We start from the raw sequence: 19,916 nt of genomic DNA, 5'->3' as shown, positions 1-19,916 counted from the left end.
TGGCGGGGACAGTCATGTGGTTATTGTTCATGTGTCCGACAGCAGAGGGGAAGAAACTGTTCTTATGGCGAGAGGTTCTGGTGCGAATGGACCGGAGCCTCCTGCCTGAGGGGAGCAGGTCAAACAGACTGTGTCCAGGGTGAGAAGGGTCAGCTGAGATCCGGGCTGCACGCCGCAATGTCCTGGAGGTGTACAGGTCCTGCAAAGATGGGAGTCTGCAGCCAATCACCTTGTCAGCAGAGCGCACAACACGCTGCAGTCTCTGTTTGTCCCTGACAGTGGCTCCAGCGTACCACACGGTGATGGAGGAGGTGAGGATGGACTCGATGATTGCAGTGTAGAATTGCATCATCGTCCGTGTTGGCAGGTTGAATTTCTTCAGCTGCCTCAGGAAGTACATCCTCTGCTGGGCTTTCTTGATGACGGAGGTGATGGTGGGCTCCCACTTCAGGTCCTGGGTGATGGTGGTACCCAGGAAGCGGAATGAGTCCACAGAGGTGATGGGGGTGTCAGTCAGGATGATGGGGGGGAGTGGGGCTGTGTGCTTCCTGAAGTCCACAATAATCTCCACTGTCTTCTGGGCATTCAGCACCAGGTTGTTGTGGCTGCACCAGGACACCAGACGTTCAACCTCCCTCCTGTAGGCAGACTCATCCCCGTCAGAGATGAGCCCAATAACGGTGGTGTCATCTGCGAACTTGATTAGCTTGACAGACTGGTGGGTGGAGGTGCAGCAGTTGGTGTACAGGGAGAAGAGCAGAGGAGAAAGAACACAGCCCTGAGGGGAGCCGGTGCTGATGGTCCGGGAGTCCGAGACATTCTTCCCCAGCCTCACGTGCTGCTTCCTGTCCGTCAGGAAGTCAGTGATCCACCGGCAGATGGGATCAGGCACATTCATCTGGGAAAGCTTGCCTCGGAGATGGTCTGGAAGGATGGTGTTGAAGGCAGAGCTGAAGTCCACAAACAGGATCCTGGCGTAGGTTCCTGGGGCGTCCAGATGCTGCAGGATGAAGTGTAGGGCCATGTTGATGGCGTCGTCTACAGACCTGTTGGCTCTATATGCAAACTGCAGGGGGTCCAGGAGGGGGGCCGTGAGGGTCTTGAGATGGGAGAGAACTAGGCGCTCAAAGGACTTCATGACCACAGATGTCAGAGCCATGGGTCTGTAGTAATTTAGTCCAGTGATCCTAGGTTTCTTGGGGACAGGGATTATGGTAGAGGACTTGAAGCAGGCAGGCACATGACATGCCTGCAGTGAGGAGTTGAAGATGCCAGAAAACACTGGGGCCAGCTCGTTTGCACAGTGTCTGAGGGTGGCAGGAGACACACCGTCTGGGCCGGGAGCTTTCCGAGCATTCAGACTCTTAAACTGCTTCCTCACATCTGCTTCATGAATATGAAGAGTTGTGGTGGGAGGAGGTGGTGTGAAATCCTCTTTTGTGTGGGGTGAGGAGGGGGGTGTTGTAGGTGAACAGTTTGAAGGTGGTGATGGCTCTATGGAGGGGGGAGAGGTGGGGGAATGAGTGTCCAAAGTGCCTCTATTGTTGGGGTCGTTGGAGGTGTGAAGGCTGCCTGATGGCTCGTCAAAACGGCAGTAGAAGTCGTTGAGGGTGTTGGCCAAGAGCAAGTCATCAGTGGAGTGGGGGGTTTTAGGCTTGTAGTTTGTAATATTCCTAAAACCTTTCCACACAGAGGCCGAGTCATTCTCTGAGATCTGCTGCTGCATCTTCTCAGAGTGCTGATGTTTGGCAATGTCCACTTCCTTAGTGAACTTGTACTTGGCCTCTCTGTAGCAGTCCCTGTCTCCGCTTCTGAACGCCTTACTCTTTTCCAGCCACAGCTTTTTGAGTTTAGGGGTAAACCAGGGTTTGTCATTGTTATAACTCACCCTGGTGCGTGATGGCACAATGCTGTCCTCACAGAAGTGGATATAGGAGGTGACAGTGTCCGTAAACTCGTCCAAGCTGTTAGAAGCAGCCTTCAATGTGTCCCAGTCTGTGGTCTCCAAACACGTGCGAAGCTCCTCCACAGCCTCGTTGCTCCACAGTTTTTTGGTCCTCACGACAGGTTTGGAGAGCTTCAGCCTCTGTCTGTACGCAGGGATCAGGTGGATCATGACGTGGTCAGAAAGTCCGAGTGAAGCGCGCGGCACCGCGCGATAGGCCCCGCTGATCGTGCTGTAGCAGTGGTCCAATGTCCTCTCCTCTCTGGTCGGGCATTTAATATACTGCTTGTATTTCGGAAGCTCATGGCTCAGATTGGCTTTGTTAAAGTCCCCAAGAGCAATGATGAGAGAGTCCGGGTATGTCCGCTCCGTGTGGAGAATCTGCTCTGCGAGTGCGCACTGAGCTGCTCGCGCATCCGCGTCTGGCGGGATGTAAACAGCGGCCAGGATGAATGAAGCAAACTCCCGCGGAGAATAAAACGGTTTGCAGTGAATAAAAAGATATTCCAGAGAGGGAGAGCAGTGCTGAGCAATCACTGTTACATCTGTGCACCAGCCACTATTGATGTAGAAGCAGACACCTCCACCTTTGGTTTTACCGGAGAGAGCGGCCTGCCGGTCCGCGCGCAGCAGATGAAAGCCCTCCAGCTTGAGCGCGCAGTCCGGGATGTCCTCACTGAGCCACGACTCCATAAAACATAAGACACAGGAGGAGGCAAAGTCTCTGTTCATGCTTCTCATCAGGGCCAGTTCGTCTATCTTATTCCAGAGTGAGCGTACATTAGAAAGGAAGATCCCAGGAAGGGCCGTTCTCAGTCCGCGTTTCCTCAAACGCACGAGTACGCCGGCTCGCTTACCTCTCTTTCGACGTCTCACTTTCCTGATCAGAGTCAGCAGTAAATCTGCCGCAGATGCGACAAATATTGGAAATAAATCCACAGGCGTTGTAGTCCTGCAGTTAAGGAGCTCTTCTCTGGTGTAAGAATATCCAGAGGAGTGCCCAGACACAGAAGAAATGCACAAAAACAAGACAAAAGTAACGCACTGAAGCACCAGGGCATCCATACGCGGCGCCATCTTGGATTCCCAGTAATATCTTCCCTTGCAGTCTGTGGTCCAGGCTTCTAAAACCATCCCAGGTTAACAAGAACTACAATCTAGAGGAGAGCTGCCATAACAGGTGTGACTGATGAGATCTGACCTGCAAGGTTACTCAGGTTTGTTTGTATCAGGACAAGCAGGGAAGCCGCCTGGACGTCAAAGTAGTTAGAGCTGGGCGAGTGTCCTCACCCACATCGGCTTCACAACTCTGCATCACCTACTGAGTAAGACTCAGAGCATCAGAGATTAGAAGGTCTACAAAGAGCTGAACCAGACTTCCTGTATAAAGGTTTTAGTTCCACAGATCGACAGTGTCAGCACAACTAAAACGTGGAGACTGACCTCAGAGTTTCAATTTGATGTTGTGGATTCTCCAGAAGAACACACAGCTGCTTCACTCCTGAATCCTGCAGCTTGTGGGAGCTCAGGTCCACCTCTCTGGGATACGAAGGGTTGAGCTTCAGCACTGCTTCCAGATAATCACAGCTGATCTCTGACAAATCACAGCTCTCCAATCTGTATAGAGAATGAAAGATGTAAGTTTATTAGACAAAGAGCTTGAAATCATTCAGTGTTTCATCATCTGTTCAGAGCTGAAGAAGGTTCAGAATGTAGAAGTTTAGAAAATGGAAACTCCAAACAGCTGAAGCCAACAGGAAGCAGCTTCAAACAAACACAACAAGAGAAAAAACTCTGAATGTTTCACATTAAAGTCGTACATTTCTAACAAGAGTGTTTTAAAGACAGAGTCACTGATGATCATCTTCTGCCCAGTAAAACTTTGGTTTTCCACATGTGAGTGTTAATGATGCACAAAGACTGTGAGTGCAAAGAGGGAGCGAGGAGGATGACAGAGAGATGGTACAGGAGCATCAAGAACCCGGCGAGGAAATGAGCAGAAGGACTTTGGAGCCTGTTGGATTGAAGCTTTCACAGAGACGTGTTTGACTGGACACCACCAGGACAGACTTTTAATCCCAGGATTTGGATGAGCTTTCTGTCTTTATGGTCACAAATGATGCTGTAACTCTGTGAATGTCCTGGAACTGTCAGCAGTGTGGTTACGTCCTTTTGACCTGAGTTTCCACAGCTCTTATAACAGCAGTGTACATTCACCTGCAGGCACACGCTGCCTCTGCTTCAGCTCTGTTTATGAAGCACAAACTGCAGGAACCAAACTCAGACTGGCTCATTTCAATCATGTCTGCTTACAAAGACACTTTGAAACTCTTATCAGTATGTTTCCTGTCCTACTAGGACGGATCAAACTCTGGACCTTTGTTGTGGATCAGTGAAGGATGCTTAGAAATCCCTCCTGCTGCCTGAGCTTGAACATCATCAGCACTTTAACACTGAGCAGAGGGACGTGGAAAAGGCCTTCTGTCTTTATCTGACTCAACTGTTTCCTTATGTGGGCTGAAGAAAACACCGTTGTAGACTGTATTTATATGAAACATGTATATTTAATGCATTTAATGTATTTGAACCATATTTAATGCATATTACAGGATGTAACAGCTGCATATGTGTCAACAATAATGGCTTTGATTTTGCCCCCTATGAACATTTCTGTAGCTCCGCCCCTGCAGCAAACGTGTGTGAGAGCAGCCACGGCCCGCTCCTCCATGGTTTCATTCACACTCATCTCATACTGAACACACACACTTTGTAGGAATCATCAGTACTTTGACTGTTTCTCAGGTTAGCTTCAGGTTAGCCATTTAGCATTTCTCCAGTCTGAGTCACAGAGCGTCACATGACGTGACAGAAGCTGATTGGTCAGCTGCAGTGATGGTGGTGGAGCAGCATTAATGATGATGCTGTAGAACAACAGGAACACGGGGATATCAGACTGTTAGTGGGTTTAGTCATTCCTGCTGCACTTTGTCCTTCTGATTGAAGTGAGCTGCTGAGAGCTCACACTGTTCTCTGTAGAAATGATGTCAGTCTGACTCGTCACATGTTTGGAGGCGTGTTTGATGTTTGCTCTTCTGGAAACTCTCAGTATCAAATATGGAAGATGCAAAGGAGACACGCTTCAGTCTGTATGGACCCGTTTCTACATGTTTGTACATCAGCTTATCAAATCCTGTCTGCTGTCTTCATTTATTACTCTTCACCTGCTTCACTGTCACTGTGTGGGCGGAGCTGCCTGAGCCCCGCTGTTAGGTTTTGTATTGTTGATTGTCATTTATGCTTAGAAATATTTAACCATATATGCTTAGAGGTGTATAATCAATTGCGTACTGATAGGATGTGTGATCTTTAGCAGGCTGCAAAGGCTTGGTGTGTATTCCACACTGGAATGCACACCTACATCCTGGGAGCATGGGAAGAGGTCGTACCTTGTTTTATTGTTTTATGGCAGGATAAACGTATCTATATCTGTTTTAGGCTAAGTGCCTTTTGTTTAGATGAACTGTTGGACTTCCAGACCAGCAGGTTTAGGGAAGTCATTTATGGGGTCACACTCTGACCCCCCCCCCACACACACACACACACACACACAAACAGTATTCTTTGTTCACATGTATACCTATGTAGACGTCATATGTTAATGACCCTATGCATATTCATGTAACCACAATAAAAGGAGTGCTATGGGGAACGACACTTGGCTCCAGGCAGGTCTCCCTCATGCATAACTTTCTGCTTCTCATTTCAGATAAAACTGAGCTTATTGTACTCGGCCCTGAAAAGCTTAGAAATATGGTATCTAACCAGATTCTTACTCTGGATGGCATTACCTTGGCCTCCAGTAACGCTGTGAGGAACCTTGGAGTCATTTTTGACCAAGAAATGTCCTTCAATGCACATATTAAACAAATATGTAAGACTGCGTTCTTCCATTTGCGCAACATCTCTAAAGTTAGAAATATCCTGTCTCAGAGTGACGCTGAAAAACTAGTTCATGCATTTATTACTTCCAGGCTGGACTACTGTAACTCATTATTATCAGGATGTCCAAAAAACTCCCTGAAAAGCCTTCAGCTAATCCAAAATGCTGCAGCAAGAGTCCTGACAGGGACTAGAAAGAGAGAGCAGATTTCTCCTGTTTTGGCTTCCCTTCATTGGCTTCCTGTTAAATCCAGAATTGAATTCAAAATCCTGCTCCTCACATACAAGGTCTTAAATAATCAGGCCCCATCTTATCTTAATGACCTTGTAGTACCATATCACCCTATTAGAGCACTTCGCTCTCGCTCTGCAGGCCTACTTGTTGTTCCTAGAGTATTTAAAAGTAGAATGGGAGGCAGAGCCTTCAGTTTTCAGGCCCCTCTTCTGTGGAACCAGCTTCCAGTTCGGATTCGGGAGACAGACACTATCTCTACTTTTAAGATTAGGCTTCAAACTTTCCTTTTTGCTAAAGCATATAGTTAGGGCTGGACCAGGTGACCCTGAATCCTCCCTTAGTTATGCTGCAATAGATGTAGGCTGCCGGGGGATTCCCATGATGCATTGAGTTTTTCCTTTCCAGTCACCTTTCTCACTCACTATGTGTTAACAGACCTCTCTGCATTGAATCATATCTGTTATTAGCCTCTGTCTCTCTTCCACAGCATGTCTTTATCCTGTCTTCCTTCTCTCACCCCAACCAGCAGATGGCCCCGCCCCTCCCTGAGCTTGGTTCTGCTGGAGGTTTCTTCCTGTAAAAAGGGAGTTTTTCCTTCCCACTGTCGCCAAAGTGCTTGCTCATAGGGGGTCATATGATTGTTGGGTTTTTCTCTGTATCTATGAAGCGCCTTGAGGCGACTTTTGTTGTGATTTGGCGCTATATAAATAAAATTGAATTGAATTGAATGAGTAACAAGAAGAACTTTGCCTACTTTGTGTCTTGCTTGCTGTGTAATTATATTGTCTTCAACGTTCCAGCGAATAGGTTCAAGCTACAAACCTATCACCCACCCACACAGAAACATTTCCTCTCTGGAGCTTAACTTCTGCTTCATCTCCGCCTCTTTTCTTCATCCTCCACCTGTCTTTTCTCTTCTTCAGTGTTCTGCAGCCACAGAGCCTCACAGCCGTTAGCACGCCCATACCTGAGCAGCTAGCATTACCCAGCATGCCGTGCAGCAGTGTCAGTTTGTAAATGTGCAAGAATTCCTGCTCCAAACTGTTTCACAGAGTGCTGTGTGCCGTGACCTTTGACCCTCTAAAGACAGTCAGCTGTGGATTATTCATTGTTGTGTCTGATACTTAGAACTGTGAGGAAGAAGCTACACAGTTAATCAGGGTCCCCCCTCTCTGAATCAGGAAAGGTGGGCAGGCCGCGTGTGGGCCGCGGGCCATACGTTGAGCATCACCGTTTGAAATGTGAACATTGTTCTGCTGCAGTCAATGGACTAAACCAGAGAAGAAGAAAACAGACTTTACCATGAAGATCCTCAGTGTGGATCAGTATAATATCAGCCTGATGTCTGCAGTTTAGTGTCAGCACAACTTTCACATCATATTCATCTCAGCACAACTAAAACATGCTGACTGACCTCAGAGTTTCAAATCGACATCGTGGATTCTCCAGGAAACCACACAGATGCTTCACTCCTGAATCCTTCAGGTTGCTGTAGGTTCCACTCAGGTCCACCTCTGTGGGATACGAGGGGTTGGACTTCAGTGCTGCTGCCAGATAATCAAGGCCAATATCTGACAAATCACAGCTCTTCAATCTGTATAAAGAATGAAAGATGTAAGTTTATTAGACAAAGTGCTTGACATCATTCAGTGTTTCATCATCTGTTCAGAGCTGAAGAAGGTTCAGAATGTAGAAGTTTAGAAAATGGAAACTCCAAACAGCTGAAGCCAACAGGAAGCAGCTTCAAACAAACACAACAAGAGAAAAAACTCTGAATGTTTCACATTAAAGTCGTACATTTCTCATAAAAACAGGACAAAGACTTGAAAAAGTCGTGTTTTTCCTTCCAGGAACCACATGGCTTCACTTTTAAAGGTGAAGTGTGACAGAAATGGACATATTTGAAGTCCAACACCTTTTTCCAGTCACATTATTAAAGCAGACAAACTACAAGCTCATTTTCATTCCAACAAGTCATCTTCTGACCTGGACTAACAACACTGGTCTCTATGTGCAGCTGGCTGTGAGACCAGTGCTCAGGGAGCGTCTACAAAGTGCAACACTGAAAGAACATCACACACTCATTTGCTTCCAGCACTTTCACACAATCATCTACTGTCATCATTCATGTTTCTGCTCCTCTGGATTCACACGGAGCCTCTGCTCATGCCGTTGCCATGGTGAATCATAGTATGTGGCTCCATAACTCAGACTGAGCATGCTCAGAGCTGATTGGCCTGACTCTGATCAGCTGATCTAGAAGAGGAAACTCTGCTATATGTACATTATTACATCTACACCTGAATCACAACACTCACACAAATATATCAACTGTGTTTAATATTTTGGCACGTAGATCATTTATGTGCTTCAGCTCTTCTTACATTTTACCACCAACATGTTTCAAAAGGAGCAGCTTTTACTTTGAAGGCCAGCTGTCTGTGTTTCCTGTTTTCATTGTTGGATAATGAAATAAGTCGATGCTTCAGTGCTTTGAATTGTGTTACACAAAGCAAAGTTTTCACGTTGTTCAGGCAGAATCGAGCGTTGAAGAATGAATTCACACGTCAATAAACATTTTCATCAGCACAAGCAGGACAATGAAAGCAGGAAATACCCCAAACTGCCATTTCTCATTCTACAACTTCAACAACTGCACATGAATTATACTTCATACACAGACCCACAGTCTCTGATTGCTCTGAAATCTCACTGACAGCCAATAGAAATAAAGAAAAGTCCAGACTGACAGTCTCTGTGGGGTTAGGCAGTGAACTGCTCACGCTGCGTTAAAGTGCATCACAAACTATTGGAATTGGATCCAACTTTGTGAAGAAGATTTTTTCTCAGCTGCTGCTTTGAACATTTCCTCATGAACTGTATTAAACTCTGTAAATGAACTGAGAACTATTTCTACATTTGAAACTATGGATTCATTTTCCCGTTCACTTCTGTACGTTAGTGTATAAATGAATGTTAGACTGGGCTCCATGGAAACACTTGGACTGGTCTCAGCTGCCTTCTTTCTGTAGTCCTTTCTCTTCTCCAGCTTCTGTTTGAAATCCTCTCACAGAGCCTGAAACCTGCTTTGCTGTCATGTTTGGGCCTGTGTTCCTCTGCTTTAACACAAACCTCACCACAGCAGCTGTGTGGGTCGTCTCTGTAGCAGCCCGATCAGCTTCTGATACATGAACATCATCACAGCTCCTAACTTCACCTTTATTAGCTTTGACATTCATGTCTTTCTTTTCTCTGTCTGTTTCCACACAAGCTCAAAGTCTCTGCAGCCTGTTTTTATCTGCTATCATCAGATCTCCAACAGCCTCATTCACATCCATCACACACTCTACAGCCTCACCAGTACTGACTTCATCTTCACTGACTGATGGAGCACAACATGAACCTGTGGAGGCTGAAAAGCTGTCCAGACACACATCTCCCCGTCACCACTCCACTTCTGTCAGCCTTTAAATGAACCCTGCTCAAGTTTGTCACTTCTATTTGGAGCCAAGAGGAAAACTGTTGTTCAGTCGTTTGGAAAGACACAACATTTCTGAAAGCACTCAAACTTCTTCACATTTGTCTTCAGACACATCCTGAACATTTAGGAACTAAAGAACGTTTCAAATATCAAAGATCAGAAATATAGAAAAACAACAACAGCTGCAGTCAGTGAACTCACCTCAGAGTCTCCAGTCGACAGTTTGGACTCTCCAGTCCAGCACACAGAAGCTTCACTGCTGAATCCTGCAGCTTGTTCTCACTCATGTCCAGTTCTGTCAGATGGGAGGGGATGGACTTCAGGGCCGAGGCCACAACTTCACAGTGAGTCTCTGAGAGTCGACACTGAGTCAGTCTGTGATCATAGAAAATACAAAATGTGTTATTATAAAAGCAGAAAGTCTGCATTATAAACACAGACTGAATGTATATGAAGACAAAACAGAGTGAGGTCATAATCTGATGAACATCTGCTCTTCACATCTGTGCTTCAGCTCCTCTTACTGTGTTTGACATGACACAACGATTGAGTCTCTCTCAGACCTGCAGACTTTTAATGAGAATCTTTGTTTGGCTTTAATCTGCAGATGAAGGAGGAAGATGGTGTCACATTTAGGCTTCCATAATGTCCACAGTCTGTCAGTGAGATCTGATCCAGAGTCAGAGTGAAGACACACATTTGGACTGTTTCCTGTCTTGAATCTAGAACATTTTGAATGAGCTCAGCTCAGTGAAGAGTTCCAGCTGGAAAGACGATCTCTGTTTGCTACCTGCTGCTGTCAGGTACGACTGTTCACGTCCACACGCAGGAAAAATCTGCTGACTGTCACCAAACGGAGCAGAAATCTCATCACTGGACAATAATGATGAATGAACTCAGAGCTGCTGATATCACATCTGATTTCAGGGGAACTAAACTAAAAAGGAACAAATAGAAACAACCATCATGACTCTGTTTGACCTTCAGATCAGAAACTATGGTTCAGAACAGCAGCAGGATTTCAGGCACTGTCACATCCTCAACATCCATATTCCAAATGCTCTTCCTGACAGGACACTCTTTGTTCCCACTCAGGGAGTTTCCATGTGTACAAATCATTTCTGAATCTCAGTAGACTGGGAGGTTTTTCCATCTCATGAATCTCTTTCCTAACATCAAACTAGATAAATCAAACAAAGGAACTGGAGTCTGTCTAATTTCTGACCCCAGTAAAGCTTGTACTGGGATACCCCGACATACTCTCTCTCCATCTGCTCCCACAGCCTCATATTCACAGCTGGCCCTTCTCTCAGCATCCACACTCAGGGTGGGGGCGGGGTCAACACCAGTCAAAACCATTGCTTTGGCCTTATGGCCATTTTATTAGTGTGTGTTTCTCAGTAACAAGCAGGCCTACGCACAGGTGTTTGGACATGTGTGGACCCGACCTACACTTAAACTTCTTAAATCCTCTGTTTCTGTGTCACCAGCTACACTTTTAATATTAATATATTCACTCCGACATTTTTGGAGAGCAGTCAGAGCTCGTACACTGCAGACAGACATGTCTCCCAGCACACAGCTGACTGTCAACTCTCTGAGATTGGATATGATTCATTTAGATTATATCTGTAAGGTGAAGTTTATCTCGGTGTTTATTTGTTCCTGAGGAAGTCAGCTCGGCTCAGATTAAACTTTAATAACTGAACAATTTTAATGAACCTTAACGCCTCCCTGGAGCATATATGGAACTGAATCAGTCACTTTTCTTTATTTCCTGATGTTCATATGTGACATACATGTTTTAACCATTAATCTGGAATTAAACTGACATTTAATATATTTTAAGGAGGAAAGAGAAATTTCACCAGAGGATGTTGATGCTGTTCATGGAGACTGAAGACAGAACGATTTATCTGTCCTAATATTTCTGCTGCTCTTTCCTCTGGTGCAAAAATATTTTAACTGTTGGTTTTAATTCAAAATCAATGGTTAAAATGTTAAAATACCAGCAAACTTGTGGCGTTAGTGTTGATATTCTGTGAGTTACTTAAAGAGATCACACAGGTACAGGACATATTTTATGTTCAGGTTTATGCATGTTTGTGGTGTGATGTGCATGTAGTGGGCTGTTATGTTGCAAACTGTGTGGATGTGTTTGGGAACAGAAAGATTATTTTACTGCATAAAACAGCGCTGATCAGCTGTTTCTGCCGCTGATACACTCGGCCGGTGAACCACCTGACTCACACAGGCTCTCCTCCTCCACAGTCCTCGTTTATGAAGAGCTTTACAAACACAACATCACGGCTAACAGCTGGATTCTCCCGTTTCAGTGCCAAACAGCCACTTCCTGCTACAGACAGTAAAGTGGACAGTTCGGCGCTAAACATGTTTTTAAAACTTTAAGCTCTTATTTGTTAAAGCCAGCTTCACAGACAGATCTGTGTCAGTGTTTTAGAGCAGGGCTCAGTGGTGTAAACCAGCCTTTATATGTGTTTCATCTCCATTTTTACATTAAACTGAACCAAAACACTGAAACCTTCACCTGATGTGTCTGTGTAGGTTCTCATCATAAAGTCATGGTAATCTAAGGAGCCTGGAAAGAAAAGTGACTTCTTTAAGTTTCTTGAAGACGTTTCATCTCTCGAAACCTCTGCTGATAATCACCCACACCCTTTTTCACAGCTTGGCTCATGTGATGAGCCACATGATCAATAGTTGGTCAATGACCTCTTAAGGGACACTCCCACTAGGATTAAAATCTGGGACTCTCCACTTTTTGGTTTTAGAAGTGAAGAAGCTGAATGTTCAGATTAAACATCTTCAAGAAACTTAAAGCAGTGCACTCGCTTTTCTTTCTAAGCGGCCTTTCTTAGATCACCTGATATAACCTGAGTAAATTATGTCGAGTGTCAGCGGGGTTTGAAAACTCTGCAGCATGACCCGGGTGTTGCTGGTGGCATCATGAGCTTAGACCCCTCAGTCAGCTCGGTCTAAAGTCATCGTCAGCACTAACAGGCACAAATAGGCTCTAACGTGACAAACTGACCCGACATTTAAAGAGTGCCCACTACAGTCTCAGCTAAAACATATGTGCAACGCCAAGGACTGTACACTGGACTCCATTTCAGTGCAAAAGAATAAAACGAAGTAAATCCATCCAATCTCCTCTGCCTGTCCTTATCATCAATAAAAACAATTAATAAAACAGAAAATCATAGAAACAGTCATCTTTGTTATTGCATCATCACACATCAGTTCCCAGTAACTAGTCAGAATGAGACGTTGTTTTCATCTTTCTCACACTCATCTCACTCCCCGGTCACAACAGGTGGTGACTTTAACAGGTGTTACAACCTGGCTCAAAGCTGCAAAAGAGGGCGGAGACTGAAAACAGAGACTGGTTTCATTTTGAAGTACTTAATAACCTCGGCTAAAGATGAAAACAGACAGCGTGACAGGGTCTGACAACGAGTGGTGGCGTCGTCCTAGCCGACCTCGGCAGTTATTCACACGCCATGACCAAAAACTCCTGCAGTGTGACAGCAGACAGAGGAGGAGTCACAGAGGAGCGTAACAGCTGTGACAGATGCAACAGGAGGACGAGCTCCAACAGTAAACACACTGAAGACAGGAAAGCAGTCACGAGTGATGTTGGTCCTGTTTTTATCTCCACTAAAACCTCTCTAACGTCACATGTAACAGAACACAGACACGTCTGATTATCAGGGACCACGACCCACATCTTTGCCTCACTATGTTTATAAGAAGAGACTGAAAATAATGATTCTCCCAACACATCACCAACACTTTTATGGCAAACAGATAATAGTGAGTGAAAAGAGGTGAACTGTTTCATATGCAGTTATCAGGGTAAATACATTTAAACCAAAGACACTGGAAGAGTAAATGAAAGGAACTGAAGGTGACAATTCAAGAAGCTCAACAGAAGTCAAATGTAACAGGATCAAGATTCCCTGTTAAAAACAGATATGTATAGTATAATAGTAGACTACACTAATAATAGTGTATAGTATAGTAGTATACTATATGAAGTCTACACCGCCATGTCCTTAAAATTCAGCGAAATTAAGGACGCATTTGAGGGCCGCATTTCGAGCAGCGACCTTCGTCCCGTCGCTGTGATGTAATCGGCCTTAAAATGCGGCCTTTAAGGCTGCAGACCCTGAATTGGGATAAAGCCAGAGTCTGGTCTCTGTTTTCACAGAGGATGTGGTTCTGTTGGCTTCATCAGGTGATGGCCTCCAGCTCACAGTGGAGCTGTTCTCAGCAGAGTGTGAAGCCGTGTGAATGAGGATCAGCATCTGAGGCCATGGTCCTCAGCTGGGAAAGGGTGGAGTGCCCACTCTGGGTCACAGACAAGTTCCTGCCCCAGGTGGAGGAGTCTCAGGGTCGTGTAAAGAAGGGGGAGGGCAGCAGGAATCAACAGACAGACTGTTGCTGCGGTAACAGTGAGGTGGACGCTGTACCGGTCTGTCGTGGTGAAGAGAGAGAGAGCTGAGCGTGACAGCAAAGCTCTAAATTTACCGGTCGATCTACGTCCCTGCCCTCACCTATGGTCACGAGCTGTGGGCAGTGACGGGAAGAACCAGATCGTGGTTACAAGTGGGGCAAAAAAATTTTCTCTGAAGGGTAGCTGGTGTCTCCCTTGGAGACGGGGTGAGGAGAATCCTCTTCACAAAAACTAATCAAGTGAACAAGACTCTCCAGGAGGGAAACATTTAAATATCCAAGTCCACCATAAAGAGAAAACTCCATGAAGGTAAACACAGATGGTGCATTACAATTCACTGCATGTGTTTTACATGAAGAATGGAGGATATACCGTCCACTTTCACTCTGTCTTTAGCAGCAAGTGGCTCTTTGTTGTTTGGCTAGCTGCACTGAAACAGGAGAATCCAGCTGTTAGCCGTAATGTTGGTGTTTGTAAAGCACTTTATAACCAAGGACTGTGTTTTTAATTTAAACATTAAACTGTTAACCGACACTGATCAATGATGTTAGTGATCACATCTGGACTCACCGAGCCTTTCTGCAGTTCCTCACAGCTGGAATCAGTCTCAGTCGTCCCTCCTTTGAAGCTTTGTACTTCTGCAGGTCAAACTCATCCAGAACCTCCTCTGACATCTGCAGCATGAAGGCCAGAGCTGAGCAGTGGATCATAGAGAGGTCCTTTGACCTTTTCTTTGACTTCAGGAACTCTTGGATCTCCTGATGTACTGAGAGGTCGTTCATCTCCATCAGACAGTGGAAGATGTTGATGTTTCTGTCAGGACAGGAATTAAACTTCTTGTTATTCTTCAGGTTCTTGATGACTCTCTGGATGGTTTCTGGACTGTTCTCTGTCTGACCCAGCAGACCTCCTAAGAGTCTCTGGTTGGACTCCAGACAGAGGCCATGAAGGAAGCGGACAAACAGGTCCAGGTGGCCATTTTTACTCTGGAGGGATTTCTCCATGGCTCGTTTAAGGAAATCATCCAGAGATGACTCTTTGTATTTTATTCCCAGGAAGTCCTTCAGCACCTCTGACTTCCTGTTGGTGAAACAGTGGAACATGTAGACTGCAGCCAGAAACTCCTGGATGCTCAGATGAACAAAGCAGTAGACTGGTTTCTGGAAGATCACACACTCTCTTTTGAAGATCTCTGTACAAACTCCTGAGTACACCGAGGCCTCTGTCACATCCAGACCACACTGCTCCAGGTCTTCTTGGTAGAACATGATGTTTCCTTTCTCCAGGTGTTCAAACGCCAGCCTCCCCAGCTTCAGAAGAACTTCCCTGTCAGCCTCCGTCAGCTCCTGTGGACTCGTCTCATGTCCCTCGTGGTACTTGTTCTTCTTCCTCTTTGTCTGAACCAGCAGGAAGTGTGAGTACATGTCAGTCAGGGTCTTGGGCAGCTCTCCTCTCTGCTCTGTAGTCAACATGTGCTCCAGAACTGTAGCAGTGATCCAGCAGAAGACTGGGATTCTACACATGATGTGGAGGCTCCTGGAGGTCTTCATGTGGGAGATGATTCTGCTGGACAGCTCTTCATCACTGAATCTCCTCCTGAAGTACTCCTCCTTCTGGGCGTCAGTGAAGCCTCGTACTTCTGTTAGCCTGTCAACACATGTAGGAGGGATCTGATTGGCCGCTGCAGGTCGGGAAGTTATCCAGACGAGAGCCGAGGGAAGCAGATTCCCCTGGATGAGGTTTGTCAGCAGCTGGCTGACTGATGACTTCTGTGTGACATCAGACAGCTGCTTCCTGTTGGTGAAATCCAATGAAAGTCTGCTTTCATCCAGGCCGTCAAAGATGAACAAAAGCTGAGAGACAGCCAGCTTCTCTGCTGTGACCTTCTGTAGTGTTGGATGGAAAACATGGAGCAGCTCCAGAAGACTGTACTGCTCCTCTCTGATCAGGTTCAGCTCCCTGAATGAAAGCAGAACCACCACACTGACATGTTGGTTCTCCAAGCCCTCTGCCCAGTCCAGAGTGAACTTCTGCACTGAGAAGGTTTTTCCAACACCAGCCACGCCGTTGGTCAGAACCACTCTGATGGGTCTCTGTTGGTCAGGTAAGGCTTTAAAGATGTCCTGGCACCTGATTGGAGTGTCATGGAGGGCGTCCATCTTGGAAGCTGTCTCCAGCTGCCTCACCTCATGTTGGCTATGAACCTCTTCACTCTGTCCCTCTGTGATGTAGAGCTCAGTGTAGATCCTGTTGAGGAGGGTTCTACTTCCTGTTTCATCACTTCCTTCAGTCACACGTTCACATCTCCTCCTCAGACTGATCTTATGTTCATCTAAAACCTCCTGCAGACCAACATCTGCTGAAAGAAAGAAAAACAGAAAGAAAACTCTTCAATGTCTGAACAACAACAAGAAGTCCAGTTTTCAGAAATGAGTCCATCAGCAGACAGATGTTCAGTCTTACTTTGTACACAGCTGCTCTGACTGGCTGTCTGCAGTCCAGCTCTGCTTCTGGATCTTTCTCCACACTGGGGACAGGACCAGTCTCCTGATGAAGCAGACTGGTCCCAGTATGAGGAGATGCACTGTCTGCAGAACCAGTGTCCACAGCTGGTAGAGACTGGATCCTTCAGGACGTCCTGACACAAAGCACAGCAGGACAGCTGCTCCTCCTCACAGACACCACTCCTCTTCCTCTTCCTCCCTCTGTGAACACATTTCTTTATCACTAAAATCATTGACTGTCAGTGACAAACATCCAGATTTGATGACACTGTGCAGAAGCTCTGATGGTCACAGAGAAAAGTCAAAGTGGAGAAACTTGTGTTTGAGTTCAGAATCCAAGTTTCCTTTGCTGTTCCTGCCTGTCTTATTAAACACAGAGTGATCAGCCTACAAACTCCACAGTAAAAGCCTTCATCACAGAGCTGATTATGTCCTTCACTGGATGTACTGGAAGTTTGGGATCCATCACTCTGAACTGACCTTTGACCTCCTCTAAAAACTGTGGTGGAGCAGCGGTGTCACATTCAGAGCTTTCAGCTTTATTTTGAAAGAGTTCAGTCATCAGGAAGTGAACTTCTGGGTTCTGATTTCCTTTCTATTCTTTTACAGAAGTGAAGAAGAAGAACTAAAAGCTTTGAAATGATCTGAGTGATATTTTTGAACATTGCCACCAAATTGAGTTCAGCCTCCAGCAGTAACTTTGTTTCATGATGCCTCCCTGATGATGTGATGTTTGATTACAAACCTGTTTATGTGTTAGACATTAATCACATGAACACAGGCAGAAAAAAGAAGCCAATGAAACAAATGACAGAAACGTGTTCATTCACTGCCATGATCCATATTTTATATGTACAGATGTTTGTAAAGAACACGTGTGCAGCGCTTTGTTCTGAGTATCTGCTGTCAGCACACAGTGCAGCAATAACTACAACCACACGTTTCTGTAGATCCTGAACATCAGCCTGGAGGAATCTGACCTCAGGTCTGCACACAGAGGAGCTTCACCTCTGGGATGATGCTGGCTTCAGCTCCTTCTACAATCAGGCAGAAGCTTCTGCACCATCAGGACACAAACAGAGAGGAGCTTCTATCCTCAGACCATCCAAGTCCTAAATCAGAACATGCTCCCCTCATAGCATCACCATCAGGGTTTAAACAGGACCTTACATCATGTTCTTGTCTCACTGTCATATTTCAGATCATACCTGATTCATTATGACGTCACACGCTGCTACACTGATCCTGCTGCTTCATTACTGCTGATATTACTCTGCTCACTCTGTTCAGTTACTCTGTTTACATCACTTTGCTCATTTGCTTTGTTCTGCTTGCACTGCTCTGTCAGTACATGCTGTGCTAATGTGGCACAAAGCACTTTAACATTACATCTGCACAATGTTTCATTATTTCATTTAATGATTGTTTCTAATGTTTTGTCCAGTCACAGGAGCAGCTCAGCACATTTCACTGTGTTGTACGTGTATGACGATGCCTGTGACAAATAAACAGCCTCGGACTCTTCAATCTTCTGCATTTCTTTGGAGATCAGCTCAGTGGCCTGTTGAGACCATCTTTCTATTTCTGATGACTCAGTTCAGATTATTATCCTGATACTTTCTTTTAAAATGTGATGAAATCATTTATCTGATGTTCTGACACAAATACACCAAAACAATCCCAAACAGCACAAACCACCACGTTACACACAGTGTAATAAAAATACAGGCAACTACAAATAAAAACACTTTAAAATATAAACTAAAATTACAAAGTGGTCACAGAATTTCAAACACCCGTAAATGAGTCAGCAGCTCTCTTACATGGTCAGCTGAGCTCCATGATTGAAGAACGTTGTTGCTGCAGGTTCATCACTGAAGCCTGGAGGTTTGTCTTTGGAGCAGTCACTCCTCACAGACACACAGCTGGATGCTGGAGACTGTGACCTCTGACCTCTGCAAACACAACCACATTGCATTCATTTCACATCAATTAGTACACCACAAAAGGCATGCAAGAAACACAGTATGAAGGCAAACTTCTGGCTTCAATAACATTCAACAGGTCAGGTGGAAACTTTTCTCAGATTTGATTCATGTTTTTATAGAACGATCCAGCTAAAAAAAATATACCATTAGGTCAGGGGTCAGCAACCTTCAGGACCCAAAGAGCCATTTGGAGCCAGTTTCCACGCAAAAGAAAACACTGGGAGCCACAAATACTTTTTGACATCTAGAATGAAGATAACACTGTATATACTGTTTTTTACCTTTATGCTTTGTGTGAACAACTAAGGTGTGTTGCTTATGAAATCCATGAAGTGCTACAGAGAAAATTACATGTTATTTATGTAATGAACACATTTGAACTCTTAAAGAAATATAACCAAAGGAAAGACACCCAGCTGAACTAAAATGATGTAGCAAACAAAAACTGCTGTGAGCCGCCACCCTTATATCTCCTTTGGGCTTTTGGAGCCTTGACCTGACTTTTAAAAAACAATTGGAAAAAAAGCTCTATGCTGCTGAAAGATGAAAAATAGATATTTGCAAAATTCTGCCTAAATATGTATTTTACCTGGTTAATGTGTGTGGCGGGGCGTGGTCTGCAGCGGCGAGGTGGACGCACCTGAGCGGCAATCACGCCTCGCCGCCTTAACGTCTGTGCTGTTGTGTTGGTGTGTGTCGGGCTGTGAGCTGCAAAGCTACAGCCGGCTGTGTGCGTACAGCAACCGTGTGTGAAAAGTGGTCAATAAAGAGAAGCTGAAAAGCGAGTTCATGCAAACATCGTCGGGTCTGCCGTGATATGTTTACAACGGGACTTCTGCTCCTGAACCTCTGCGCACAGCGTCTGCAGGTCGGGGCTGTACGAAGTCACTTTCATCTTTACAGGACTGTAAGCTGTCGTCTGTGAGGCGTGAGCGGTGTTTGTTTTTAACGTAGTTCACGGTGGAGAACAGCTGCTGACATAATGTGGATCCAAAGATCCATAATTGGCCTACCTGGGGCTGAAAGTCTCGATAAATGCACGGCGTTTCGGCGGGTACACCGGCTTCCACGAGTGTGACGCTTATTTGAACGATGAAAAAATAATAAAATATAATTTTATTTTTATATTTCAATATCACAATAATCTTCCAATTTAGAACTACAAGTTAAAAAAGAACATAAATAAAATACACTTCAGCTAAATACTTCTAATTTATTTTCCCAAACCACGAGGAGCCGCACTGTAAGGACTAAAGAGCCGCAGGTTGCCGACCCCTGCATTAGTGTTAGTCAATGTTGCAACTGAACTGAAAAACAAAAGATTTTGGTCCAAAGAAACAAAGTCAC

The 19,916-nt window shown here is 45.2% G+C and overlaps 2 protein-coding genes across 2 annotated transcripts in view; both read right to left on the bottom strand.

Annotated features, from left to right (window-relative positions):
* The window catches only part of LOC146682049 (NACHT, LRR and PYD domains-containing protein 12-like), a 233,161-nt gene that overhangs the window by 121,666 nt on the left and 91,579 nt on the right, over nucleotides 1-19,916 (bottom strand). The gene's annotated exons all lie outside the window — the stretch shown is intronic.
* Nucleotides 7,515-18,359, bottom strand: LOC146682055 (protein NLRC3-like). Its single transcript, XM_085448510.1, has 4 exons — nucleotides 16,541-18,359; nucleotides 14,648-16,436; nucleotides 9,802-9,975; nucleotides 7,515-7,713 (listed from the first exon to the last, which is right to left on the bottom strand). The coding sequence occupies exons 1-4, from the start codon at nucleotides 16,812-16,814 to the stop codon at nucleotides 7,515-7,517; spliced, it is 2,436 nt and encodes an 811-aa protein (XP_085304636.1). The 5' UTR covers nucleotides 16,815-18,359.

Source organism: Copadichromis virginalis, linkage group LG23, assembly GCF_057382275.1.
Source record: "Copadichromis virginalis isolate Kocher_CV1m ecotype Utaka linkage group LG23, C_Virginalis_male_GT1.1, whole genome shotgun sequence".
Classification (NCBI taxonomy): domain Eukaryota; kingdom Metazoa; phylum Chordata; class Actinopteri; order Cichliformes; family Cichlidae; genus Copadichromis; species Copadichromis virginalis.
The sequence above is the reverse complement of the archived record's forward strand: the minus strand, read 5'-3'. Positions and strand labels throughout refer to the sequence as shown.